This window comes from Carettochelys insculpta, chromosome 2 (genome assembly GCF_033958435.1).
Source record: "Carettochelys insculpta isolate YL-2023 chromosome 2, ASM3395843v1, whole genome shotgun sequence".
In the NCBI taxonomy this organism is placed as follows: domain Eukaryota; kingdom Metazoa; phylum Chordata; order Testudines; family Carettochelyidae; genus Carettochelys; species Carettochelys insculpta.
In genome coordinates this window covers 119,655,829-119,679,255 of record NC_134138.1, presented here as the reverse complement: position 1 = coordinate 119,679,255, position 23,427 = coordinate 119,655,829, and the positions used below count along the sequence as shown (strand labels likewise).

Here is a 23,427-nt window from a genome sequence, read left to right as displayed (position 1 = left end):
TGTTCAGACAACTGATTGAAGCCCTGAAGCATGAGATTTGATTGATCATTCTCTTTGTGCAGTTCTGCAAGTGCTAAGATCATTCTTAGGGCAATGCTGACAATCCAGTTCTTTCCTGGGCCCATGAAGGAAGGGGCTGACTGGGGGAGTATAGGGACTACTATACAGATTTGAAGGCCAGTGGGGATCAGCAAGAGCAGACAGCCCATGCACTGCCCTACCCACTCTCTCCAGGCTGTAGAATTCTCCCAGAAGCTGGATTAACATTTTTTTTTAAAAAAAGCAACCTGTTCTCATCCTAAGCATGCAAGTGATGGCAAGTCTGCTGCCACCTCCGTTTCTTCTCCATCCACACTCCTAGTCCAGGAGACTGCATTTCATTTAGACTTGAATCTGCCTAATTTCAGTATGTGCCACTGGAGCCTATCACACACTTGTCAGCAAAGTCAGATACCCCTCCACTATCACATATTCGTAATCCATGCTATTATCTTCTTTTCTCGGCCCTCTACTGTTAGTTCTTAATTAAGTATCAAAATTGGAGGCTAAATTTTGCCTTCACACAGCTTAACTGAAGAAAGAACATTTGCATGACATAACTGAGGATGACTACTCTAAATGCACAGCCTTATCTAGATCAGTAATTATATATTTAATGCTGAGTAGTATAACATGTCTTTGAGAGTTTAAAAGAGGATAAAGAATTGAAAGTAAATAAGCCAAAGCATAGGTAAAACAAAAAAAACAGGTATGAAAAGGACTTACTCTTTCGCTAGTTGGAATTAGAAGTACACTAATGTAAGCCTCATCTATAATGCTGCTGTAGCAAGCTACATAGTTAAGTTGATTCATTGGTGTTGCTTTACTCTTTTTCAAAAAGGTTAAAACTGCACTGAAAAAAATCATATTGCATCAGAGCAAACAGTGCCTGAACTAAGGCTTTACAGTAGACCTCAGTGAGAGTGTTCCATATTCCCAATTTAAATAAGAGTTTAGAAAAGTGTCAGATCACAGCTCTTCTCTAATCATGATTCTAATCAGCAATGTTTTGTTTTGGCAATGCACCATCATATACATGGTGAAGCAGGTATGGCAGTGAAGAAAAGAGGATCAACCTATGTAAACTAGCAAATCCTATAAAAGCATAAGTTTGAATTCTCACATGCCTGAAATCTGTACATTTTAAATTTGTATCCTGTAAGCATGACCTGTCTTTCAGTTTCTTGTGGTTTTTATATAACTTTTTTTCTGTGATCCCAAACAAACTTTTTGTTTAAAATTGGATAAGAATGTTTGCCTCTTAAATGTCTGAAGTCTCGATCAGAAATCGAACTTGCATGTTTTTATTTAATCTCTTTTGATTTTACTACAGTGTTTCAGTCCTGGGATTTTTGGGCAGAACTTTCAAGCCAGTTTTTGGTGGATTGAAGTATTTCAAACAGCAGAACTGTTATTGTTTTGGAAATAGACTTACTATAGTGTGTGAAAAAAATTTTTGTGGACATATAACAGTAGCAGTGACAGAGATAGCTGTGGTAGTCTGTAGTCTATCAAAATAAAAAAGCAATCATGTAGCACTTTAAAGAGTAATAATAAAATATTTTGTTAGTCCTTAAAGTGCTACATGACTGCTTTTTTGTTTTGATAGCATTAATAGCAGTGTATTTGGAAGAAGAGCAGAATCAGGTGTCTGAGAAATTTGAGGTTAGTGCATTGATTTATTGCCATCATAACCTAAAATCCAAGATGATGGTTCTGTGTAAGAGTAGCAAGCTGCTGTGCTTAATTCTTTTATGATTAGACTGTCTAAATTTACAAGTGAGTGAATCTCGTTATTTGGAGGTGAGGAAGGGAATGGCATCTTACAAAGATAAGAAATCCTTTTTAAGCCTGCATTTGTGTATAATTTGATTTAGGGATATAAGAAATTAAAGAAATGGAGCTATTCTAAAAATATTTGTAGCAAAGATTGAAAACATTGTAAAATGAATGAGTACAAGAGATTTATAGTCTTCAGGTTTTCCATCTCCCTGTTTTTTGAGAATTTAAATTTTTCCTCTTCTAATAAGGCCCAGTCATAAGAAACTAATCCCTGTGTACTAGGTACTAGACTCAAATACACAACTTGTAAATACTGTCTATTGGCAGGGGTCATACTTGCATGCATTTTTTCTGGGTATTGTTCAGCTATATACTTACATCTACAAAAATGTGTGACTGGCCTTAGAAAGACAGAAGAAATCACCTAAAGGCTAAATCAATGCATTAAAATCTTCTTAGGAAAATGTTATGGAACTTAAAAAATTATTTTTTCTTAACTGTAATCTCATTTTCCTCTACCACTATTTGTAGAACTGTGTATGAGTGAGCTAGTCTAATATGTAGACCTTTTATTTTCAAAAGTGGATTCTTAGGAAATCTGTGTTCAGTTTGACTGCCCTCCAGCATATTTTGAAGCAATGTATAGAAAAGAAAAAACAAAAAAAAGTTCATTATGTTCATGGGTTGTCATGGCAACAAAGCTTTTGCATTAATTTTCTCAAAATTTTCATGCATGTTGTGAAGATGGATTTTAGTTTTCTGACCTCTAACAATCTGGCATCAGTGAGGAGAGACAGTAAAATACTGAAGGGCACTTGAGATTTCTTGACAGGTGTGTTAGTGCAAAAGCCTTTTAAAATTGTACACTGTGTCATGTTAATAATCATACATAGGAAATAAAGTTCCCCACCACCACATACCTGTACCTTTTTACTGGTAAAGAAAGTTAGTTCCAATAAACTTCCTTAACGGCGCTAACTGTATAAAAGATTAGTAACAGGGGGTAGCTGTGTTAGTCTGTAGTCTAACAAAACAGCAGTAATGTTAGTCTTTAAAGTTCTACAAAATGATTTATTCGGTGATGAGCTTGTCTGTCCAATGAAAGCTCATTGCTGTATATATCATTTTGTTTGTCTTTAAAGTGCTACATTTCCGCTGTTTTGTTTTGTATAAAAGATTTGTTTTTCCGGTGTTAAATTTTTAGCAAGCATTTTCATTAATGAGCTTTACCAAAGAGAGAGAGAGAAATTTGTTCTGTTGTTTTTAACTAATGCCATTCTGTTTAAGGACAAATTACCAAACATGAAGTATGTTTTATATTTTGAGTAATGTATATAGTATCATAGATAACAGTAAGCTTTCTACTAAAGCAGTGATATGGTTTGAAAAAATAGTTTTCACGTTCCTTTTAGAAATATGAAACTGTCTTTAAAATTGTTAGATATGAATTTTGATGGTTACTCTTTTGCTGTACCTTCTGAGATAAATGTTCAACCTGCTACTTCCAAATTTTGGCGTACTGTTTTGATTAAGGTTGCAAGTCTGTCATGGATTCTGTGACTTTTTGGGACCTCCATGACTTCCTCAGCAGTGGTGCAGCAGCCACTTGCCACTGCTTGGTCAGCCCCAAGGAGTGTGACCCAAGGAACACTGAAGCAGCTGCGGTCCTATACCGGCCCTGGAGCCTGCCCCCACTTTGCTCCCCCAGCAGCAGCAGGACCCTTTAGATCGCCAGAGTGCACAAGATATAGTCACAGGTATTTATAGTACAAGTCACTGGCAGGTCATGGGGCTGTGAATTTTTGTTTATTGCCTTTGACCTATCTGTGACTTGTACTAAAAATACCTGTGTTTAAAGCATAGCCTGAACTATAATGGAAAGTGCATATCTAAAATCTGTATTGCTATGAATGATTATCCTTGTTCATTTTCTTCAGTTTCTAATTCCATTGCTCCTTGTCTTAATAATTTTTCATCTTGTTCTCCTTTTATCCCTGTGTTCTTAAAAGTTCTGCCTAATCTGTATTTAATCAGACATCAAGATAGAAACTTGAGCTCCAGCAATAATATGAATTCAGTTCTTACAATAACCTAGCTACTGTAAGATTATTTCCTCTCCTTTTGTCACTGTACTGAAATCATGTCAAGGCATTCTTATACTTAAATGGTGTAGGTTTATATATGTTAAATGATTTGCAACAAATGGTTGCATGATGTGCTTGTATGTACCATTTTGTTATCTCTTGATCAAGTTAGTGGTGCCTTACATATTTGCAGCCACAGAGCACTGTTCTGCAGTGAACATACAAGATTCTGGTCAGATGTCCCATGGTAGTGTTCAGCCATTGTTGCAGGCATTGTGAGACTTTTTATACTGTGCATTGTGGGATTCCTAGACCAGGGTGAGCAAAGTGGGGGGCAGACCCACTTGGAGGGGTGTGAAATTTTGTGAAGGGGCACAGCACGATCAGCTGCTGGGTCTCGGGCTCATCTGTATAATTAAAAATGTTGAAATATGTTGTTTTTATGTATGTGTATTCACATCTATATACCGATTTATAAAGTTTTTGCATTCTACATATTTAAGTTCTTGCACGTGCCAAAAGGTTTTATTTTTTCATATAAACATAATCAAAATTTCCATCAGTTTGGATTACATTAGACAGGTTGGAGGAACCCTGCGAATTGCAGGGTTGAAAAGTGGGGCCCAACATAAAAAAATTGCTCACCCCGTCCTAACCAGTTGAATTGTGGAACTTGGCTTTACAGTCGTTATTCCTGTAATTTCCCCTGATACATCCAATTCTTGTTCTCCTGAGCCACCAACAATTTCAAAACAGGTGCTGTTAGGCAGCACCAAGAACACTTTGATAAGTTCTGTGTTCCTCATAATGATTAATATAAATAGGCTGTTTAACTCTGTGCATAATAGACATTCTTAAGAATCAAGGTTATAAAAGTATAAACAAGTGTAAGTTTCTGTTTATAATGCAGAAAACAGTCCAAAGGTTTTTAAAGCTCCTGACTTCATGCAACTTTCAATAATTACCTCAGGAGGAGTAGGCTGACATTGTGCAGATCCTTCTAGATCTGTTCTTTAAATTAGTGTGAAGCACTGCTTTAGGTTGTGGGAAAACTAGCAGTGATTGCTGGGAACAGGGTAATGCTGAAGACTTTGGATGGCCATCATCAGGAGCAGAACTTCAGGATGTCTAAAGCAACATTTCTGGAGATCTGTGCAGAGCTTGCCCCTGAGGTGCTATGGTAGAATTTCATGAGAACTTACTTCAGCGTGGAGAAGTTTTTTGCTGTCACCATCTGGCTATTGGGTTGGTGAAATGGAGATGTGTCCTGCTATTTAAGAATCGTTGCTCTTCCCTGTGCACCCACTCCCTCCCTCCCTCTCCCACGAATCAGAAGGCTGTGCGATACTCAGAAGGTTATTAATGGGTTTACAGGCTTGAGCTTTCCCAATATTATTTCAGCTGTTGTTACACCATATGCTTATTCTTTTCTCACCTGCCCTCCACTACCTCAGCCTTCGAGTTCATCAGCTGAAAGTGTATTTCTCCATGATGCAGCATGCCTGGTTGAGTAACATGAAAAGTTTCCCAATATTGTCATGGAAAGACACATGAAATCAGGAGCTTTAAAATCTTTGGACTGTTTTCTGCATTATAAGCAGGAACTTTGTCCTGTGGTCTTTATGATTATTGATAGTGCTGATGGTTTCTTCAGTCATTCCGGGAGACCCACCCGGCTGTCTTCTTCCTGCATTAACGCCTTTTGCTGGATACTTGTAATTTAACTGTGACTAGAGAAATTGCAAAATTACAATGGACTGTACATTTAAGAAACGGCAAATGCGGGGGGAGGGCTGGGGCAGGAGGGAGAATATCTGTGTTTAATCATCAGTCTCCAGTCCAGATGTACATGCTCCTTATAACAGGTGTGCTCCACATCCTGTCTGAGGGCAAGGGAGAGAGACGGATGGAGGGATGGATGGGAGGAAGAAGTTTGGAAATTTTCTGAGCATTTTGAACAGCTGGAGAGTAGACGTCTGTTAAATGCTGCAGCTACTGTGGGAAGCAAGAGTCAAGGATGAATTGAACTCTTGCTTTGAGGATAAAGGACAGTTGTGAAGAATATTTTCTCCAAGGAGCATACTTTCTGTCATGCTTATTGGCTGCCCAACTATGAAATATTTGTGTATTTTAGGAGAGAATATAGGTTACTTCAGTAAGAAACTTAAGCTGAGCTTACTATGAAATGGAGAACCCATGACATGGAATATGTGGCATGTGCAGAAAATAGTTCCTACAAAGGTAGGCTACTATGTTAATATAGTATGAAATATGAGTATTTTAAAACAGTACTTCTTGATATAAAAGTGGGAGTTATCTAGAATTTGGATAACCAGTGTTCTTAGTTAACCACTGTCTGCTTTGCTGGTGGCTACCCAACCGGGGCTGATTGCAGCAGGACTGGGACTGGTTCCCATGGTGCTGGCAAAGCAGGGCTGGGGGAGAAGGTGGCTACCCTGCTGTGGCCGCAGGCCCAGCTGTCCAGGTGCTGCTGGTGGTGTCGGGGCTGGCTGTCTGGTGGCCCTAGGGGCTAGCTGGTGGTGGTGGCAGCACAGCTGGTGGCTGCACTCCATTATCCAATACATTTCATAATCTGGCACCCCCACTTTCCTGGGGGCTACTGGACAAAAGAGCGTTTACTGTAGTTTAATCGACTGTTTACAAATGTTTGTTTAATAAATGAAAGTTCTGGAAAGTTGGTGTTTTAAACAGTGTACACCTTATTTGGGACATTGTAAACAAAACCTAAGGGAGTGTAAATTTTTACTATAAAGATAACATATGTAGGGTCTGAAACTTTTGTCTGCATCTTGAAGAGTGGCATGCTGGTAGAATGGCATCTGCACCTCCTTAGTTTGTGATGGAGTTAAAGATAGCTCCTAAAGCCGGTATTTTCTTAGCTGTTTTGTGGCACAAAATGTCTTGAAAGACCTATTTCTGAGGAAGATTGCACTGATGTTTCAGAGAAAAGGGGCTGCTGGAGACATGCAGGCTGTGACATAATCACAAACATGGGCTGAGTCCTTGAATCCAGGTGTCTTAGTTTGCAGGAGAATTGTATCACCAATATGTGCAGCACCTCTGTCTGGGAAGCTTCAGCCATTTTTCAGTCCTTTTCCCTCTGCAGTTGGTCACACTTCAGGAACTCTTCCCTCCACATATCTTTCTCTCCCTCAATCAGATAAGAGGTTTTTCAAAGCCCTCTGAGCACCTATTTCTCCTGTGTAAATTTGAAAAGGGATTTGTTTTATGATAGCACTCAAGTCCTTGGTTACGCCAAAGTCTCAGTATCCATGAGAAAAAAACCAAGTTAAGCTGGGTCTGCATGTGCCCCTTTCTTTCGAACGGGGCATGTTAATGAGCGTGTTCAAAAGATGCTAATAAGGCACTAATGAATATGCAGTGCCTCATTAGCATAATGGCGGCCACGGGGATTCGAAAGTGCTGCTTTATGAATTGTGCGCCGTCTGTGGAGATGGGACCTTCCGAAAGGACCCTCCCCCCAGTTTTTGAAAGCCCTTTTTCCTATCTGGTGATCAGAAGAAGGGCTTTCGAAAACTGGGGGGAGTCCTTTCGGGAGGTCCCATCTCCATGGGTGGCACGCGATTCAAAAAGCCGCATTTTTGAATCGCCGTGGCTGCCATTATTCTTTGCAGCACCTCATTAGCATCTTTCGAACCCACTCATTAACACGCCCCTTTCGAAAGGAAGGGGCATATGTAGACCCTACCTTATTGTTCCAGCAGTAGTATTCATGCCAACACTGATAAAATGTTGACTCCTCCCACCCCAGTTCAGTATTCTCCAGATCTGAAGAAGTGGGCCTCTCCCACAAAAGTATCAGGTAATAAATAATGTTGTTAGCTTTTAAGGTGTTACAGGACTGCTTTTTTATTTTGTGAAGATAAAAACTAACACAGCTACCTCTCTGAGAACATCCTCCAAACCCTGTTGATGTTGGAATTGCTCTCCCTTGGGCTTTCTTGGGCATGATTAGACAATTGCTAATTATTCTAGTTTTAGTAGGATCATTGGCCGTACGGTATAAAGATGGTAGTAAGCAGTTAGTTGCCCCATATATTGGAAAGGGTATAATAAATGAAAGCTGCAAACTGGCATGCTGCTAGTAGAGTGGGGCGAAGCATTAATCCATGTAGTTAATTGATTTACTGTAGGTGCTTACTATGGGGGGTGTTACACTCAAATGTGTCTGCCAGAGTCATGGGGAGCAGGGAGAATACTTTTCAGAAAGACAGTTGACAAACCAGGAAAACAGACTTTGCTGCTATGTGCCAGAATTGTTACTTCTGAGCTTGTCTGGCAGTGGAAGAGACCCTTGAACTATCTGGGCAGTGCTCTGAGATTGCTCTTTGTGATCTCAGTGTGAAATTGGAATATTACCCTTTATCTTAAGTGTTCTTTTGTTAGCATCTGAGGACTCGCATTAAGTGGTCTGCCAAATAAATAGAATTCTGTAGTTGTACCAGCTGGGTGAATTTCATAAGGTACCTTCAAATCTTTGTTTTTGAGGTGCCGGGATAGCATGAATTGTTCCATTTAGCTTGTAATAACTTGCTTTGCCACAAAGCTGAAGGCAGCATAAAACCAAGATCTGAAATTTTGGGAGAGCTCTTTTCCGTATTTTGTGGGTTAAATTCTTACAGTGCTTTACATTGTTTCATATTTTGCAATGTTTTTGTACAATGCCTTGTCTGAGCTATCTCATAGTGACTCATAATAGCTAAAAGTGGAGAGGGCATTAATAAAACTGAGAATAAAAGTGAGTCAGTATTTTTTTCTTTTCTGTATTTCCTGTTACAATAAACTTTCTTTTCTTTTAAATCTTTTGTTAACTTGGGGGGAGGGATAGACAACAAATACAACTTGGAAAGGTCTGGGAAAGGATATAGCAAGATGGTGATGCCTAAGTTAGCAAGGGGAGGGGCGGAAATTGTAGAGTTTATAAATTCTTTGCCCTAGCTGCCATTTTGACCAAGAAGTGCTCGGATGGAAAAGCTCAGGCGGCATTGTGATTGTAGACAAATATTATGGTATTCAGGAAGTAAGTTACTCAAAACTCTTTCCCCATAAACACACACAAAAGTATCATACAATATTTACTTGGTGTTTCCCTCCATAGTTTTTCTTCCCCTTGTGATGCGGTAGGATCGTCTGGCTTTAGTGCACTGAGCTCCTCAGTCTCTGGGACTCCTCCACTTCCCCAATAACAAGATTTGACATTCAGAATTGCTGTGCTCATGCTCAGCATCCTGGCTGCTGCTAGCAGGGGTTTCTTTGTTGTCCATACCATGCAGTACCTTAAGGATGGTATCGCTGCCAGATGTATAGAGAGTCTCACTGTAGCCACAGAACCTCTGAGATCTCTAGAGATCCTGCTGTTGTCCTTGATGTTCTTAGCCCAGCTGAATCTCCTTTTCCATAGTGCAGCAATGGTTTGAATCCCAGTTGTGCTTTCTGTACCTTTGCTTGGATAACTCCTGGAATAAATTGTGTTTTGCAGCAATGCCACTCCAGATGACTGTGCTCACACCTCTCCCCAGAGGGCAATGAACTCAGGGACTTTGTTACAACAAAACCACGTAGATGCATGAGATATGATTGCCTAATCAACGATCAGGAGAATGACCTAGGTATCTGAAACCCACACAAGGTGGATTTGGACAGAAAAGGCTAGCTTCGTGCCAGCATTTAAAGTGCAAAGCAGCCAAATAATCCTGGAGCAGTGAAAGGCATTCAGATAAAGGTGGGCAACCAAGGTAGAGCCAGCAGTGCCACTCAGTTACATTAACCCGAGATATGCACAACTCAAGTGCATGTGTCTTGGGGGTCTACTGTATTTGCAAAACCAGAATGAATTGAACAGTTTGCTTAAATTAGAGCAGCAGTTCTCAGGTGTTGGGTCAGGATCCCAAAATGGCCAAGGCTGGTATTAGATTTGCTGGGTCTCAGGATTGGAGCCCAGCAGGCCAGGGCTGAAGCCCTCAAACTTTGGTGTCCACCAGGATAGTAGGGCTTTGGCTTTGGGCCGGGGTTCTCTATAAACTGTGCGCTTGGGGAGCCAGTGAGGAAGGATTCAGATACCGCCCAGCTGATTAGTAGAGCACCCATAGCTTGAAACAGTATTGCTATAAGTGATGCACATCTGCACATGTCTCAGTGCATGTAACAAAACTTATTATGCACACGAATGGAAAAAATTAGCGGGAACATAGGTTTGGGCCCCCTGCCTGGGAGTTCCCAAGATCATGTAGTAATTTTGTCAGATAAGGTGCAGTGGGAGATAAGGTGCAATGAAGTTTGAGAAACCCTTGGTTAAACTTACCTTGTTGATAAGAACATAAGACTGTCCATACTCAGTCAGATAAATAAGCCAAGTAGCCCAGTGTTTTAGTGCCAAGTGAGTGAACAGAACAGGTAATCGTCAAGTGGTCCATCATCTGTTGCCCATCCTTAGGAGACGACAAATTCAAGGACCGTGATTAAGGTTGCTAGACTGATTTTACTAAATGTTTTCCAAAAATGCACATTTATGCAGTTTGAAAGTGCATGTATTTGGTAATGTAATTTGATCCTACATTTTCGCGAAGGCTTGGTGGACTCTCCTGGGATACATCATTTTCTGCAATTGTCTTCTCCTCAGCAAAGCCTTTTTGATTCCTCCTGTTTGTAGCACGTTGCTCTGCTGTGGAGCAAGCCCCTATGGTCAATTTGATGACCTTCTTTAGGACTTTTGTATAGAAACAGATGTTTGAAGAAGAGGAAACTTTGTTTCAAACCTATTCCTTTCCTCAAGGAAAAGTACCCCATCCATGGTACAACAAATCAACGAATACTTAGGGAAAGTCTGTCAGATTGCACTGCCAGGGTCTTAAATGGTCTCTCAGCAGTTTAACTGACAGATTCAGGACAGTATTTCTTGGAAATGTGGTTCATATACTTTTGTCCGTCTTTTGTAAAAGAAAGCTAAGTTTCTTTTATTTTGATTTTTACAGTTACATGGGAATTGGGCTTTCCGCTCAAGGTGTAAATATGAACAGACTACCAGGTATGTTTAATCTTTTCTGTATGTTTGATTTTAGGGGGGGAAAAACTGTAATATAGTTAATTTAATGGTTCTGCAGTGTAGTAAGTAATATATTTTGAAATGTCTTTGATCCTGGTGAGGATCAATAATGTATTTAGCAGGGTATAGGTATATATCGTATAATATAGTATGAAGGTAGACCTTGCTGTATAAAGCTTACAGCCTGGAAAGAGCCAAAGATTTCCGAAGTCAAACCAATCAACAGAGATCATTGGCTAAGCATTTGGAACAAGTCAGTTCAATTCACTATAGATTATACCTAAATTTTTAACATAAGAGTTAATTGTAAATTCAAAACTTTTCTCTTATGTATCCAGAATATTCAGGTAGTTTTATTTAATTAAAAATGCTGTTTTTAATTTAGTTGAATCACAAGTAAAAAAAAAATAAGAAATCCATCATTCATCATTTTCTCAGTAAATAAAACTTAGAATAAAAGTAAGTTAAGTTGTAAAACTGCCTAAATACATGTTTTGGATATAGTGTATCTGGCTAGTTAGTGGTGGGGGGAAAAAGAACCAGATATAGTGTAAAAGCTATATTCAGTGATTTAATCATTACTAACCTTGCTTTAGGAAAATATCTAAGGATCAGATGCAAACAAAATTAAAACAGATTATTTAAATCAGTATTCCTTGTTCATAGCTCATTTTAAATCACTGACTTGATCGATTCAACCTGTTAATATCCATCACACTTTTCCCATTTAGAACACTGCCAAGACACTTCAGCTACAAAAACAAACAAAAATCTGGTTAAGTTCATGTGTAAAAACTAAAGTGACAGAATACTTTCTTGCTCTACAAATGTATAATATATAATTTTCTTATAGTTAATAGATGCCCTGCTGTGGTCAAAAGCACATCACTGATAAAAGTAGGGCCAGACATCTACTCTTGTCTAAGTGTTGGTTCCTCATCTTCCTTAAGATTAAGGGGTGCACAGCATGGTGCTAACCACAGGTGTTATTCTCATGTTTTCCTTGTACTCAGGCCTGGACCTGCCCTCTCTGCACCCCTTCTTTCAAGCTGTCCAACCCCACCCTGCCTCTTTTTGCACCATCCAGCAAGAACACTCCGTCCTCTGCAGGTGGGAGGTGCTGTGAGAAAGGGGAAGAGCTGATTGATAGGGCTGTCAGTGGGTGAAGCACCCACTAACTTTTTTTCCTTGGGTACTCCAGAGCTGAAGCATCTATGGAATTGGCATCTATCATGCCGATACTTGCATGCTTAACTTTGATCACATAAGTAGTCCTTTGAATTTCAGGATGAGGACCTATATATTAATACAAATATATAGAATATTGTTATCAAAACAGATAAAACGTTTACCTGGCTTTTCAGAGGTTTTATTTTTAACTTAGCTATTTCAAATCATATTGGCATAAAAATCGTATTTTGCACTGTTTGTTTTTTTTTAATAAGAAAAATTGTAGTAAACCCTGGCTGGGAGTTTAAGTGCTGAGAGGCCAACAAAACCAGTTAGTTCTGACATGAAGCTGCCAAACTGATCCTGTAAGGTTTTTTGTCAGTGCTGTCAGATGTGTGCTTGGTATCTGTGCATGCAGACAGAGTATGGCTGTTGTGAGAACTTTAACTTCCCCAAATGCTAGTGTTTGAATTCTCACCTAAAATGTTACATTAAAGGAAAGCTTCAGTGTAATATGCTAAGACTCTGATCACGAAAATAGTGTCCCTTTGGGCAGGGCTGGGAATGCAGTTCCCACTTATGAGTACATAAGAAGCCAAAGTATGAGAGCATTTCGCCACACATTTTACTGCTCTTAAATGTTTTGTATTGTCAATTAGCTGCATATGCCTCTGCTAAAAATCTTCACTTCTCCTTAAAGTATGGCCACTATAAACCTCCATATTCAGGATATACCTGGAACCCCATAGAAAGCAGAGCTGTGATAGCAGTGCACAGGCTTCTTTGCAGATCTGAATATTCAGTAAGATACATAAAGGAGCCATGAACCTCTCTAATGCAGCACTCTATCATCGGGCAACATTTGTTATCTGGCATGACTTTTTTTTTTAGCCAGATGTCCACTATCATGGGTATGGCCAAGTTTCCTGTGGTCACGTAAAGTTTGTTTACAGCCACCCATCCTGGGTCTGTGTTCTGTTCTTTTATTTAGTTGTAATTTACCCCTCAATGTCTTCTAAGAGCCTAGTAAGCAGTGGAAGTGTTGGTAATGGGCTAGAAAATACTGACTTGCTGTGGTTTGGCAAATTCTCAGGTTAGGCACCGGTCAAGTCCCAAGGGTGCCAAATTAGAGAGGTTCAACATGTAGTTCTTTTCTTACTGTTTCAGCTGCGGATGTGGAAGTCTTTTCTTTACTGTAGCTCACCTGTTTTGTTAGATTTAGGCTGTCTGTACTAGACACAGCAGTCAACCACTTATATGCAATTTTAGCTACCCCAGTTCCATAACTAAAATCTACGTAAGTGGTCACCTTTAATGTCTGTTAACACAGAAGAATGTCGATGGGGGTGTTTCTCCTGTCAACCTTCCTTAATCCTTGCTGCTCATGAGGAGTTCTGGGTTTGACTTTGACACCACTAACCCAACCACCCTGAAAGCACTGTTTCACGTATGTGCCAAACAAAATTTCAGAAGATCGACCCGCTCAGTGTAGACCTAGCCTTAGTTTCTAATTTCATATATTTCCTCATGTTACAATCTTTAATGATCTTTTAGTCTCTGGGCCACTTCATAGATTAGCCTAGATAGTTGCTTTTGCTATCAGTTTGGTTTTCCCACTTGTTGAATTTCCTAGTGAACTTTAAATGTGTGGAGATACAAGCAATGCTTTTTTTTCAATATGCAAATATTTGGTACCTCTGTGCAGCGCTTCTCTCAGGATGACTACCACTTCTTGTCACTCATTTTAGTTTATTTGGTTTTCATAGAATAAATTTGGGTAATCTGACTGTAGATTTGGAGGACATGGTTTAATGTGATACAGGAACACAATAATCATAGCCCCATACAGTGGAATGGTATTATTTCCACTGAGCTTGAGGCCAAAAGGAAGCCAGGGGTCTGTAGGAATCTATGAAGGCGATATCTCGGTATCCAGTCTATTAATTCTTTCTTTGTCACTTCTCCTTTGTCTCATCCTCCTAAATGTTAAGGAACCACCCTCTTTTTCTAAGTTGTATCTGCTCAGTTTAATATTTAGGACAGGGATCAGCACCCAAAATAGCAAGAAGAGCCATTTTCTTTAGAATTTGGTAAAAAAACTCAATAATTCAAGAGCCGCAATGCATGTGAATACAAGATGGTCCATAATAAGTAATGACAAACCATACTTTTGGTAACTCCTGTTTTAATAAGAGTGCACACACAATGATTTGTAATCGGAGAGGTAGCTGTGTTAGTCTGTATCTTTGAGAACAACAACAAGTCCTGTGGTACCTTATAGACTAACAGATATTTTGGAGCATAAACTTTCTTGGGCAAGACCCGCTTCATGGGGTGCCACAGGACTTTGTGCTGTTCTTGAATAACTTGTAATGTGATACATGTTTACTGCAGGACGTTCACAACTTTTTACTTACTCTATTTCCTCGTACTTTACATGTGTGTTAATACAACTGTCTTCCTGACTCTCACTCCTTCTCTCTCTCTGGAGCAGCCATGTCCAATAGGAATTCAAAGATGGCCACACTGGTGGTTGTCGTCTTTCCATATTCGCCACGTTCTATACCTCTAAACAAATACCCTCCCCCAGAGCCAGGTGCCCTCAGCCCTCCCATTCTAATTCAGTGCCAGAGACTCACCGGAGCTGCCACAGGGCCACCGCCATGCGCTTTTCCTACCATGTGGTGGGGCACGTGCACAGAGCAGGTGGGTGGCACTTCTGCATTCAGCTCCCAGGAGGGGCCATATTCACCACAACACGGTGTCCGATTGACCTCATGTGACTAGTGGCAAATATATTGGATACCCCTGCTCTGGAGGATGCTAGATTCTGAACAATTTTGCTTTTGTTTTTGAAATCACTGTACAGCCGATCTGATACTTTGATAAAGCACTCTTTTATGTGTTCGTACTTTTCTCTGATTTTCATAGCAGCTCCTCCATGGCTTTTTTTCTGGCATCTCCAGATGCAAAAGTATGGCAAAAGTAGCGTTTCTCTTTTTAGAAGATGCCTCTCCAGGTTGCGTTTTATGTTGTTGGCGAATTTCTCATGGCAAGTGAGACATAAAGGCTACGTCTGCACTAGCACACTACGTCGAAGTAGCCTGTTTCAACGTAAGGACATCAAAATAGGCTACTTCGATGTGTATCGTCTACATGTCCTGCAGGGCTGGTGTCGTTGACATTCAATGTTGAAGTAGCAACAGAGAACGTCAAAAGGAGGCGCCCCAGAAGGAAATGCGAAGCGTCCACACGCACAAGTGCTCCCTGTCAAAATAAGGGGCCAGCAAAGCCCCAAGCCGCTCCCTTAAAGGGCCCCTCCCAGACACACTCAGCCTGCGCAGCACGAGATCCACAGAGTCAACAACTAATTGCAGACCCTGTGCACGCAGCGTGGACCCCCAGCTGCAGCAGAAGCAGCAGCAGCCAGAAACCCTGGGCAAAGGGCTGCTGCACGCGGTGACCATAGAGCCCCACAGGGGCTGGACAGAGCGTGTCTCAACCCCTCAGCTGATGGCTGCCATGGAGGACCCTGCTATTTCGAAGTAGCAGGATGTGGATCGTCTACACATGCCCTACTTTGACGTTGAACGTCGAAGTAGGGTGCTATTCCCATCTTCGGATGGGAATAGCGATTTCGATGTCTTGCCACCTACGTCGATTTCAACGTCGAAATAGCACACGGTGCATGTAGACTTGACGCGTGCTATTTCGACGTTGTGCCGGCTACTTCGAAGTAGCCGGCTAGTGCAGACGCACCCAAAGGGAGCCCAACAGAACTCAACATAAATGCAAAAGATTGAGTCAATTCAGTTTGAAATGCTATTTTCATTTTTGATATTTTTTTTGAAGTCATTCCAATCCCACTTGATGCCAGTTTTACTTCACGTTTAATTTGTTCTCTCTCTTAACATGTGTTGCCGTTCACAGCAGGAATGATGCGAGCTTCCTTTCCTTTTCAAAATCGAGTTTATTAGCAACATGATCAAAACACAGATACAGTATCATATCCCACAATGCACTGCACACATTAAAAGGGGAGTTACCCAACATTTTGAGATCACATATCATTTAGATCATTTGCTATTTAGATCACATATCATTTGCTATTTAGATATGAATTGTTCGTTGTTGGGCTCTCCTGTTCCCTCCCCTCCTCACTTTGCAGTTATAGCCTCAGAAGCCACAAAGAAGTTCTTAAAGAGCCACATGTGGCTCAGGAGCTACAGGCTGCAGACCCTTGTGTTGGGGGAGAGCTCCTCCCCCCCGCCCCCCGCCCTTAAAACAGTGTAGCCATACGGGCCATACACATTGCATTTTAAGTGGCTATTAGCTGGGGGATTTTAAGAGATCTGAACCCTGGTGACTAAACCTCATGATGTGGTGTTTCCAAGGATGAGATGATCCTGCATTCTTAAGTATTGAAGATGGTCTTAAAATGTCTTTAAATCTATTCATTGGCCTCCCTTTGTCTTTTCGTGGGCCTCATGATGTGACGGGAGAAACCTGGTTGCACAGTCAGTGTTAGAAAGATCCCTTTATTGAACTAGGATTAGGTTTATGTGCAAGTCTCTCAGCACTGTGGCATCTCGAGATAAATTGAGAGAGGATGTATTTTGCTCAGATTCATTTATGGATCATGCTTTGTATGCAGCTGTGTGAGGACTGTACAGTAGCAGAAGCCTTTACTAAATATTTCACTATGTTCCATGTAGCTTCTGCAGCATGTCTGAAGAATACCTGTTAGAGATTTTTAAGGTTGCTACCTAGACTGAATTACGTTACTTTCTCTTTATTGCCAGCTTCTCTACATGCAGAGTTAGGCCCTCCTTGATTATCCGGTGTTTGTGACTTTTCACCTGGGTTAATTTCTGGATTTGAAGTTTTCTAGGGCAGCAAGTCTAGTAGTAGAGGTTGAACCTTTCTAGTCCATCACACTCGGGACCTGACTGGTGCCAAATGAGAGAATTTGACCTCCCCCAGTCTGACAGTATTGTCTGGCAGCATTGCCAGCACTTCTGCTATTTACTGGGCTCTTAGAAGACATTTCAGGATAAATTACAGCTAAATAACAGTACTGAACACTGAGAGGCAACACTGGTGGCTGGAAACAAACTTAATGGGACGACAGGAAACTTGGCCATGCCTATAAGTGGCGTCCGGTTTAGTAAAATCATGCCAGATTATGGATGTTACTGGACGAGAGGGTGTCAGCCTAGAGAGGTTCATCCTGTACTATAGTTCGTGGCCTGGGCTGTTTCATGGAGGTGTAGCATTACTTGCTACTTACAAACAATTAATGATGTTCAAGAGTGATTTTCTCTGGACACGCATGTTAGTCTTCAGACATTCTGAATGTAGCAGTGACTTGCATGGTCTAGATGCACTAAAATGTACATAATTAAGAGGAAACCTCATTATTTTATGTGATTTGCCAAATAAGTAGATAGCTTTAACAGACAGACAGACAGCTGGTCAGTTGTTTTCAAATGTTGACAATTTGGAATATCAAATCTTTTTTAAAGGGATAGGGAATTGAAGGTCTAAAGAGAACTTTTTTTTTTCTTGCTTAGTTCTATTCAGCACCTATAAAGAGAATTAGATGTTCAAACATTTTTGTAAGAAGTTGATATTTAAGTGAACCTGAGCATTTTAATATCAGCACTTTGAGTTGTGTGTTGGTAACCATTTTACTGTTTGACAGGAATAACAGTGTAGTAGTGAGTATTAAATACTTTTTGAGAGTGCAATAAATTGACTTTTGCTATATACATTTATTTATTTCAATAAATTTGTAGTGGAAACAAGTGACTAAAACTTTAAATGCTTTGTTAAAGGTTGGGATAAACATTCATATGGTTACCATGGAGATGATGGACATTCGTTTTGTTCTTCTGGAACTGGCCAACCCTATGGCCCAACATTTACAACTGGTGATGTCATTGGTTGTTGTGTAAACCTTATCAACAATACCTGCTTCTACACAAAGAATGGACATAGTTTGGGTATGTAAAACAATCCCTGCTAATGATAGCTGACGTCATCAAAATTAGTGCAGTTTTTGGTACATTTAAAATCTTAAAATGGTTTGATACTGCCCTGGTATAAAAGTCAAGATGTCATGCATCAAGTATAGACCAATTTTTGATGGAATTTATACTCCGGGGCTTAAAATGTGAAGATAAGAAAAATAGAAAAAAGCATTAATCCATATTAAAATCTTATACATGAATTTGAAAGGGTTTGCCTCCACCATCTTTTCTAGATCTGCGTATGTCAACTCCTGTGGGGGGAGGGTTGGGGACTGTAATCCGGCATATGACTTTTCAGGAAGTGTTGCAGTTAAAATCAAGCTTACATTTTGGAATTTATAGTTATGTACTGTGTGCTGCTATTAGATGAAGTCTGTTAACAAATCTCATTGCCCCCTTTGTCCCAGAGCATAGGAGAATTAATTACAATAAGAGAGTCCTTTTGTGGGCAGCGCACTGCCTGCCAGTACCTCATAATGCTTAAATCAAAGAGGCTTTATTGATTTTTCTCCACCAGAAGACAAGACTGTTGTTCAAGTTACCAGTTCCCAAGCATTTAGAGCTGGGGCAAGGGAACAAGTTAGTTACATAGGCCATTCCAAATTTATGCCAGTTAGCCCTTCAAAATATGTTTTAGTGCCATATCTCATAGCACATCATACAGAGACTTTTGAAGCTGAGCACAGCAGGGATGGGCAGTGTTAACCTTATGTAAGTTACCTGTCTGGCAATTCATGTAGTTTGCACACACTTCCATGACCAAATATATTTTTTTCCTAATATCTTGTGTGTATGTTTTAACAGCGGGTTAAGTAGAGGGTTATGGCTTGGTGAATAAGTTTTTGGAAGAGTGTTCTAGTGGGGACTAGTATGGAATAAAGCTTAAACATTGTGAGAAAATGACAGTGGAAAAGAGTCAAGTCTTCTGTGGTTGGTAGGAGTGGGACTGGGAATAAAAGACTGCCTGTAGATTTAGGCAGGAGCTTAATACAGTAAACTTTCATATCTGGCATTCTAGTATCTGGAACTCTCAAATAACCGGCATTTTAACTATAAGTAAATTTTAGTTACATTTTCCTTAAGTACAGTCTAGTGAAACTAAATATAAATAAATAGTGTAAGTTTGCAGTGCACAATACTACTGTTGTTGGTAAGCAAAGTACTCTGCATAAATTGTTGCTTGTTTCTTCACATCTAATCTTGTATTTGTTTAGTGTTATGCATTGCTAGGTATACCTGTTATCCAGAATATTTGAATATCCAGCAACCTCCCCATCCTGGGGCTGCTGGATATGAAAGAGTTTACAGTATTGGGCTTTGAAGGGAAGGACGAGAAGCTTGTTTAGAATAATGGAAAGCTGCTGGGTGGCTGCAGGAGTGAGTGCGATAATATCTGGGAAACACTTAAGATAATTTTGAAGAACTCAGAAGAGGAATGTGACCATCAGGAAGTCCAAAGAGGAAGAGGTTTCAGTAGTTAAGACAAGAGAAACTTAAATACATTGACAACAAGTAAGCCGTGTGGAAATACCAAATTTTGGATGAGATGGAAGAAGCAGTGGGATTTGGCCACATTTTGTGTGGGAGAAAGGTGACACTAAGGAGTCAAAAATGATCTCTAGATTGAGGGCCTCAGTGATGCAGGATGGAAATTTTAATGGTCATGGAAAGTGGTATGGGATTTAGAAGAAAAGATTAGAAGCTTTCTTTTTTTACCAAACTACATTTGAACATGGCAGTGGTATTTCAGCTGGAGAAATAAAACAGAAGTAGATTGTAATCATCATCATAGATGGACAACTAGTAACAAGGTTAAAAAAAATTCTTGTAAAATTAGGAGAATAAAATTATGATATACCCTGTGGATATCAGGTGCAGAATTTCACTTCTTCAAAAGAATCTATTTTAAATAAATATTTTTCTAAAACTTACCTAAAGCTATGGGAACATGCAAAGGTTAGATTTTTTTTTCTAATATGAGCAAATTACAAAACTACTCTTCTGTTTGTATCATTCATCTACTTCTAGTATTTAATGACTAGATACTAAAATAGCTTGTTTAGCTTTATTAAACTCCAATAGAATATTAGTTTGGTTTAGAACTAATTAATTTTCAAGAAAGACTGGCAAATGTGCTACTTCTGCTTTGTTTTGTAAACTTGAAAAGTACTGTGCATTGCCAGTAGGAGAGACTTTGTTTTTCTTCTTCGTGACAGAGAGCCATGTTAGTCTGTATTCTATCAAAACAACAAAGCAGTCATGTAGCACTTTAAAGACCAACAAAATAATTTATTAGGTGATTACAGTAAACTTTCAGCTTACTGTTATGGTTGCACATGACAGAAAACTTACATTGCCACAATTTCTTACTAAGTGCTATTGCTAGTTTTTGTCCTCACGTTTAACACTAAATTGACTGTGGTCAACATTTTCACACTTGATTGCTTAAAGATATGCTGTCAAATCTATACTTAGGCTTCTGTGTAACACAGGTGAAAAAACACAACTTTAAAAGGTTTCAAAATGTTGGTCTGCATCTTTCGGTCTTTTCTGTTTTGTTAAATGTGTATCATCTTTTGAAAATATTTTTCTGTTTGCCAAATATTGACCTTTTGGCACCTGTTACTACTCTGACTGTGCAGAAGCAGTATATATGTCAGCATGCCAATCAATCATGTTTACATTTTGAAGCAGCTCTGGGAAGTATTTGCAGACCTATAACAGATAATGTTTAGGAAAACTAAATATTTAGTCTCTCTGTATTCCCTTACTTCCTATTAGACCAGCTTCAACAAAAAGATCTGACAAAATCTAACTACTTGAATGGACTAAAACCAACCAACAAACCAAACCAAAAAAACCATCTAGGAAGTTACTTGTTTGCCACTGCCTTCTTGAGTACAAATGTATAAAAGATTATTTTAATGCATCTCTGTTTGTTGCAGGTATTGCTTTCACGGATCTACCGGTAAGACAACTGGATTTTTAGATGGAAAACAAATAGTTACAAATTTTTCTCTCTCCAGATTTTAGTATCAGCATTTTCTTGAGGATTTTGAACAGAAAATCAGGATGAGAATTCAATAAGTGACTTTCAAATATTTTATTCATATAACCTGGGTGCTTGTCAATTGGTTTTAAGATATTTGGTCAACAGTAATGACTGACTTGGTTTGTAAGTGTAATAGTATTATGTTCAAATAATTCAGTATGTGTCTGTGTGTTCACTCTTGAGTAGACCCGAGTTGAAAGCACAAAATACCCAGTGTTCAAACACAAGTGGTGTCTGTATTCTATGTGAAGGTTCCTTAAAACCCTCAACTTTTGTGTGTGCATAAAAATCACAAATTTAGACATTTCCTTCAAGAAAGCTATTTTTGAGATTGTCAGTATGATCTTTTTATCACAGTCTTATTTACTTCATAGTCCAAAGTATGTCAACTACTTTAAAATTAATTAAAAGTAACTTAATGGTGTGACATTTTGTATAAAAGGGTCTTGACACACCATGATGCCTTTTTTGCCTCTTATTTTAATTTTTGATCTGGACTTTGGTGTTGAGATTTTAGAGAATTGTGATTTAGAGAGACAGTCTTGGTGGAGGGCATTATTGTGGCTCAATGTCCTAATGAAAAAAAAGCTGAAAATTGGCACCCAAAAATTCAATCTGATCCCTGAAATGCCAACCAAACAGATTTTTATCCCATTGGGTATTGGGACCATATTTAAAAGTTAACTGTGAAGACCAATTTTTGAAAAGAAAAGAAAATGTAGAAGACAAATGTGTTGAGGTAATTTTAGATACTAATCAAAGAAATCCCAAGGGCTTTAATAAGCTGATACAGTTCTTTACAGACATTAAACTTGTACTTAGACGCTGAGAAGTTGTCTCTTATCCTGTGAATTCTTTCTTTAAAACATTACTAATATATTTGATTTTTTTAGTGGTGGCTCACCTGACAAAGAGGTGACCCACTTCGCAAATCAAAAAGCAGTCAAGTAGCACTTTAGTCTTGAGAGTGCTACTTGACTGCTTTTTGTTTTGATAGTATATAGACTAGCGTATCTCCCTCTCTGTTACTACACTTCGTAAATGTGTATTATTTTTCTTTTAAAAAAATATTTTTTAAAAGACCAGGTTTAGGTTTAACTTGGAGAGATGTGTTTTCAAGATAAAATTGAAGCCCAAAAGTCTGACGTTTACCATGTTCGAAAAACTGCATTTTTTAGATTGACAAGAATCACTAGTGTTGAGGTTTGAATGTCAACATAATGGGCAATGTTTTATTTCCTGTGATAGAGTTGTTTTAAACATTTCTTATAGTGCTGAGTTGGTCTCGGTAACTTAAATTTGTCTAACCACTGGGAGTGCTATGAGAGTGAGTGCTATTTCATGCCAGTAACAGGTGTTGGTGGAGATGTTGAAACTGAGTTGAAAAAAAAAGGGGGGAAAGGGATTTTAAATAAGGAAAAAGCATTGTTTTTTTAATTTCTTGCAGCCAAACCTGTACCCTACAGTAGGGCTTCAAACACCAGGAGAAGTTGTAGATGCTAACTTTGGGCAACATCCATTCGTGTTTGATATTGAAGACTATATGCGAGAATGGAGAACTAAAATTCAGGCTCAGATTGACAGATTTCCTATAGGAGATCGGGAAGGAGAATGGCAGACAATGATACAAAAGTAAGAATTAGAGGGATTTTAAAGACTGTATACTTAAAAATTTTTCTTAAAATTGTCCCTCTTTCAGTAGCAAGTGAAGTGATCCCTATATTTAATTTGTTTGGCTTGGTAAAGTGTAGATCTATGGCTCTTTTGGCTCTTTGTGCTCTGTCTGTTCTTTGTCCCTAACTAGTTGGTCACCCCTGAAGCAAGTGATAGTTTGCTGAGATTACTTGAAATTTGAAAATGGCCTTAAGTTTTCTTACCTACAGAATGACGTAAGTGATATTGCTTGTTTTAACTGTTTACATTCTCCTTCCAGAATGGTTTCATCTTATTTAGTTCATCATGGGTACTGTGCAACAGCAGAGGCCTTTGCCAGATCTACAGACCAGACTGTACTAGAAGAATTAGCCTCCATTAAAAACAGACAAAGTAAGGCTGGAAAGTACACTACATGGCTTTTTAAATCAGATTAATTTAAATTGTCTTACATTTAAAAAACCTCTGCAATTTAATCTGTGACACTCTTTGTCATAGAATGTCCATTTAATAATTCTATACCACTATAAT

At 39.1% G+C, this 23,427-nt stretch overlaps 1 protein-coding gene across 2 annotated transcripts in view; it reads left to right on the top strand.

Moving 5' to 3' along the window:
- The window catches only part of RANBP9 (RAN binding protein 9), a 73,212-nt gene that overhangs the window by 22,000 nt on the left and 27,785 nt on the right, over window positions 1–23,427 (top strand). For both annotated transcript variants that reach the window (XM_074987615.1, XM_074987614.1), the window contains exons 3-7: window positions 10,919–10,971; window positions 17,997–18,164; window positions 21,137–21,159; window positions 22,691–22,875; window positions 23,177–23,289. In XM_074987615.1, the coding sequence (XP_074843716.1) occupies window positions 10,919–10,971; window positions 17,997–18,164; window positions 21,137–21,159; window positions 22,691–22,875; window positions 23,177–23,289 (542 nt within the window). The remainder of the gene's footprint in view (window positions 1–10,918; window positions 10,972–17,996; window positions 18,165–21,136; window positions 21,160–22,690; window positions 22,876–23,176; window positions 23,290–23,427) is intronic.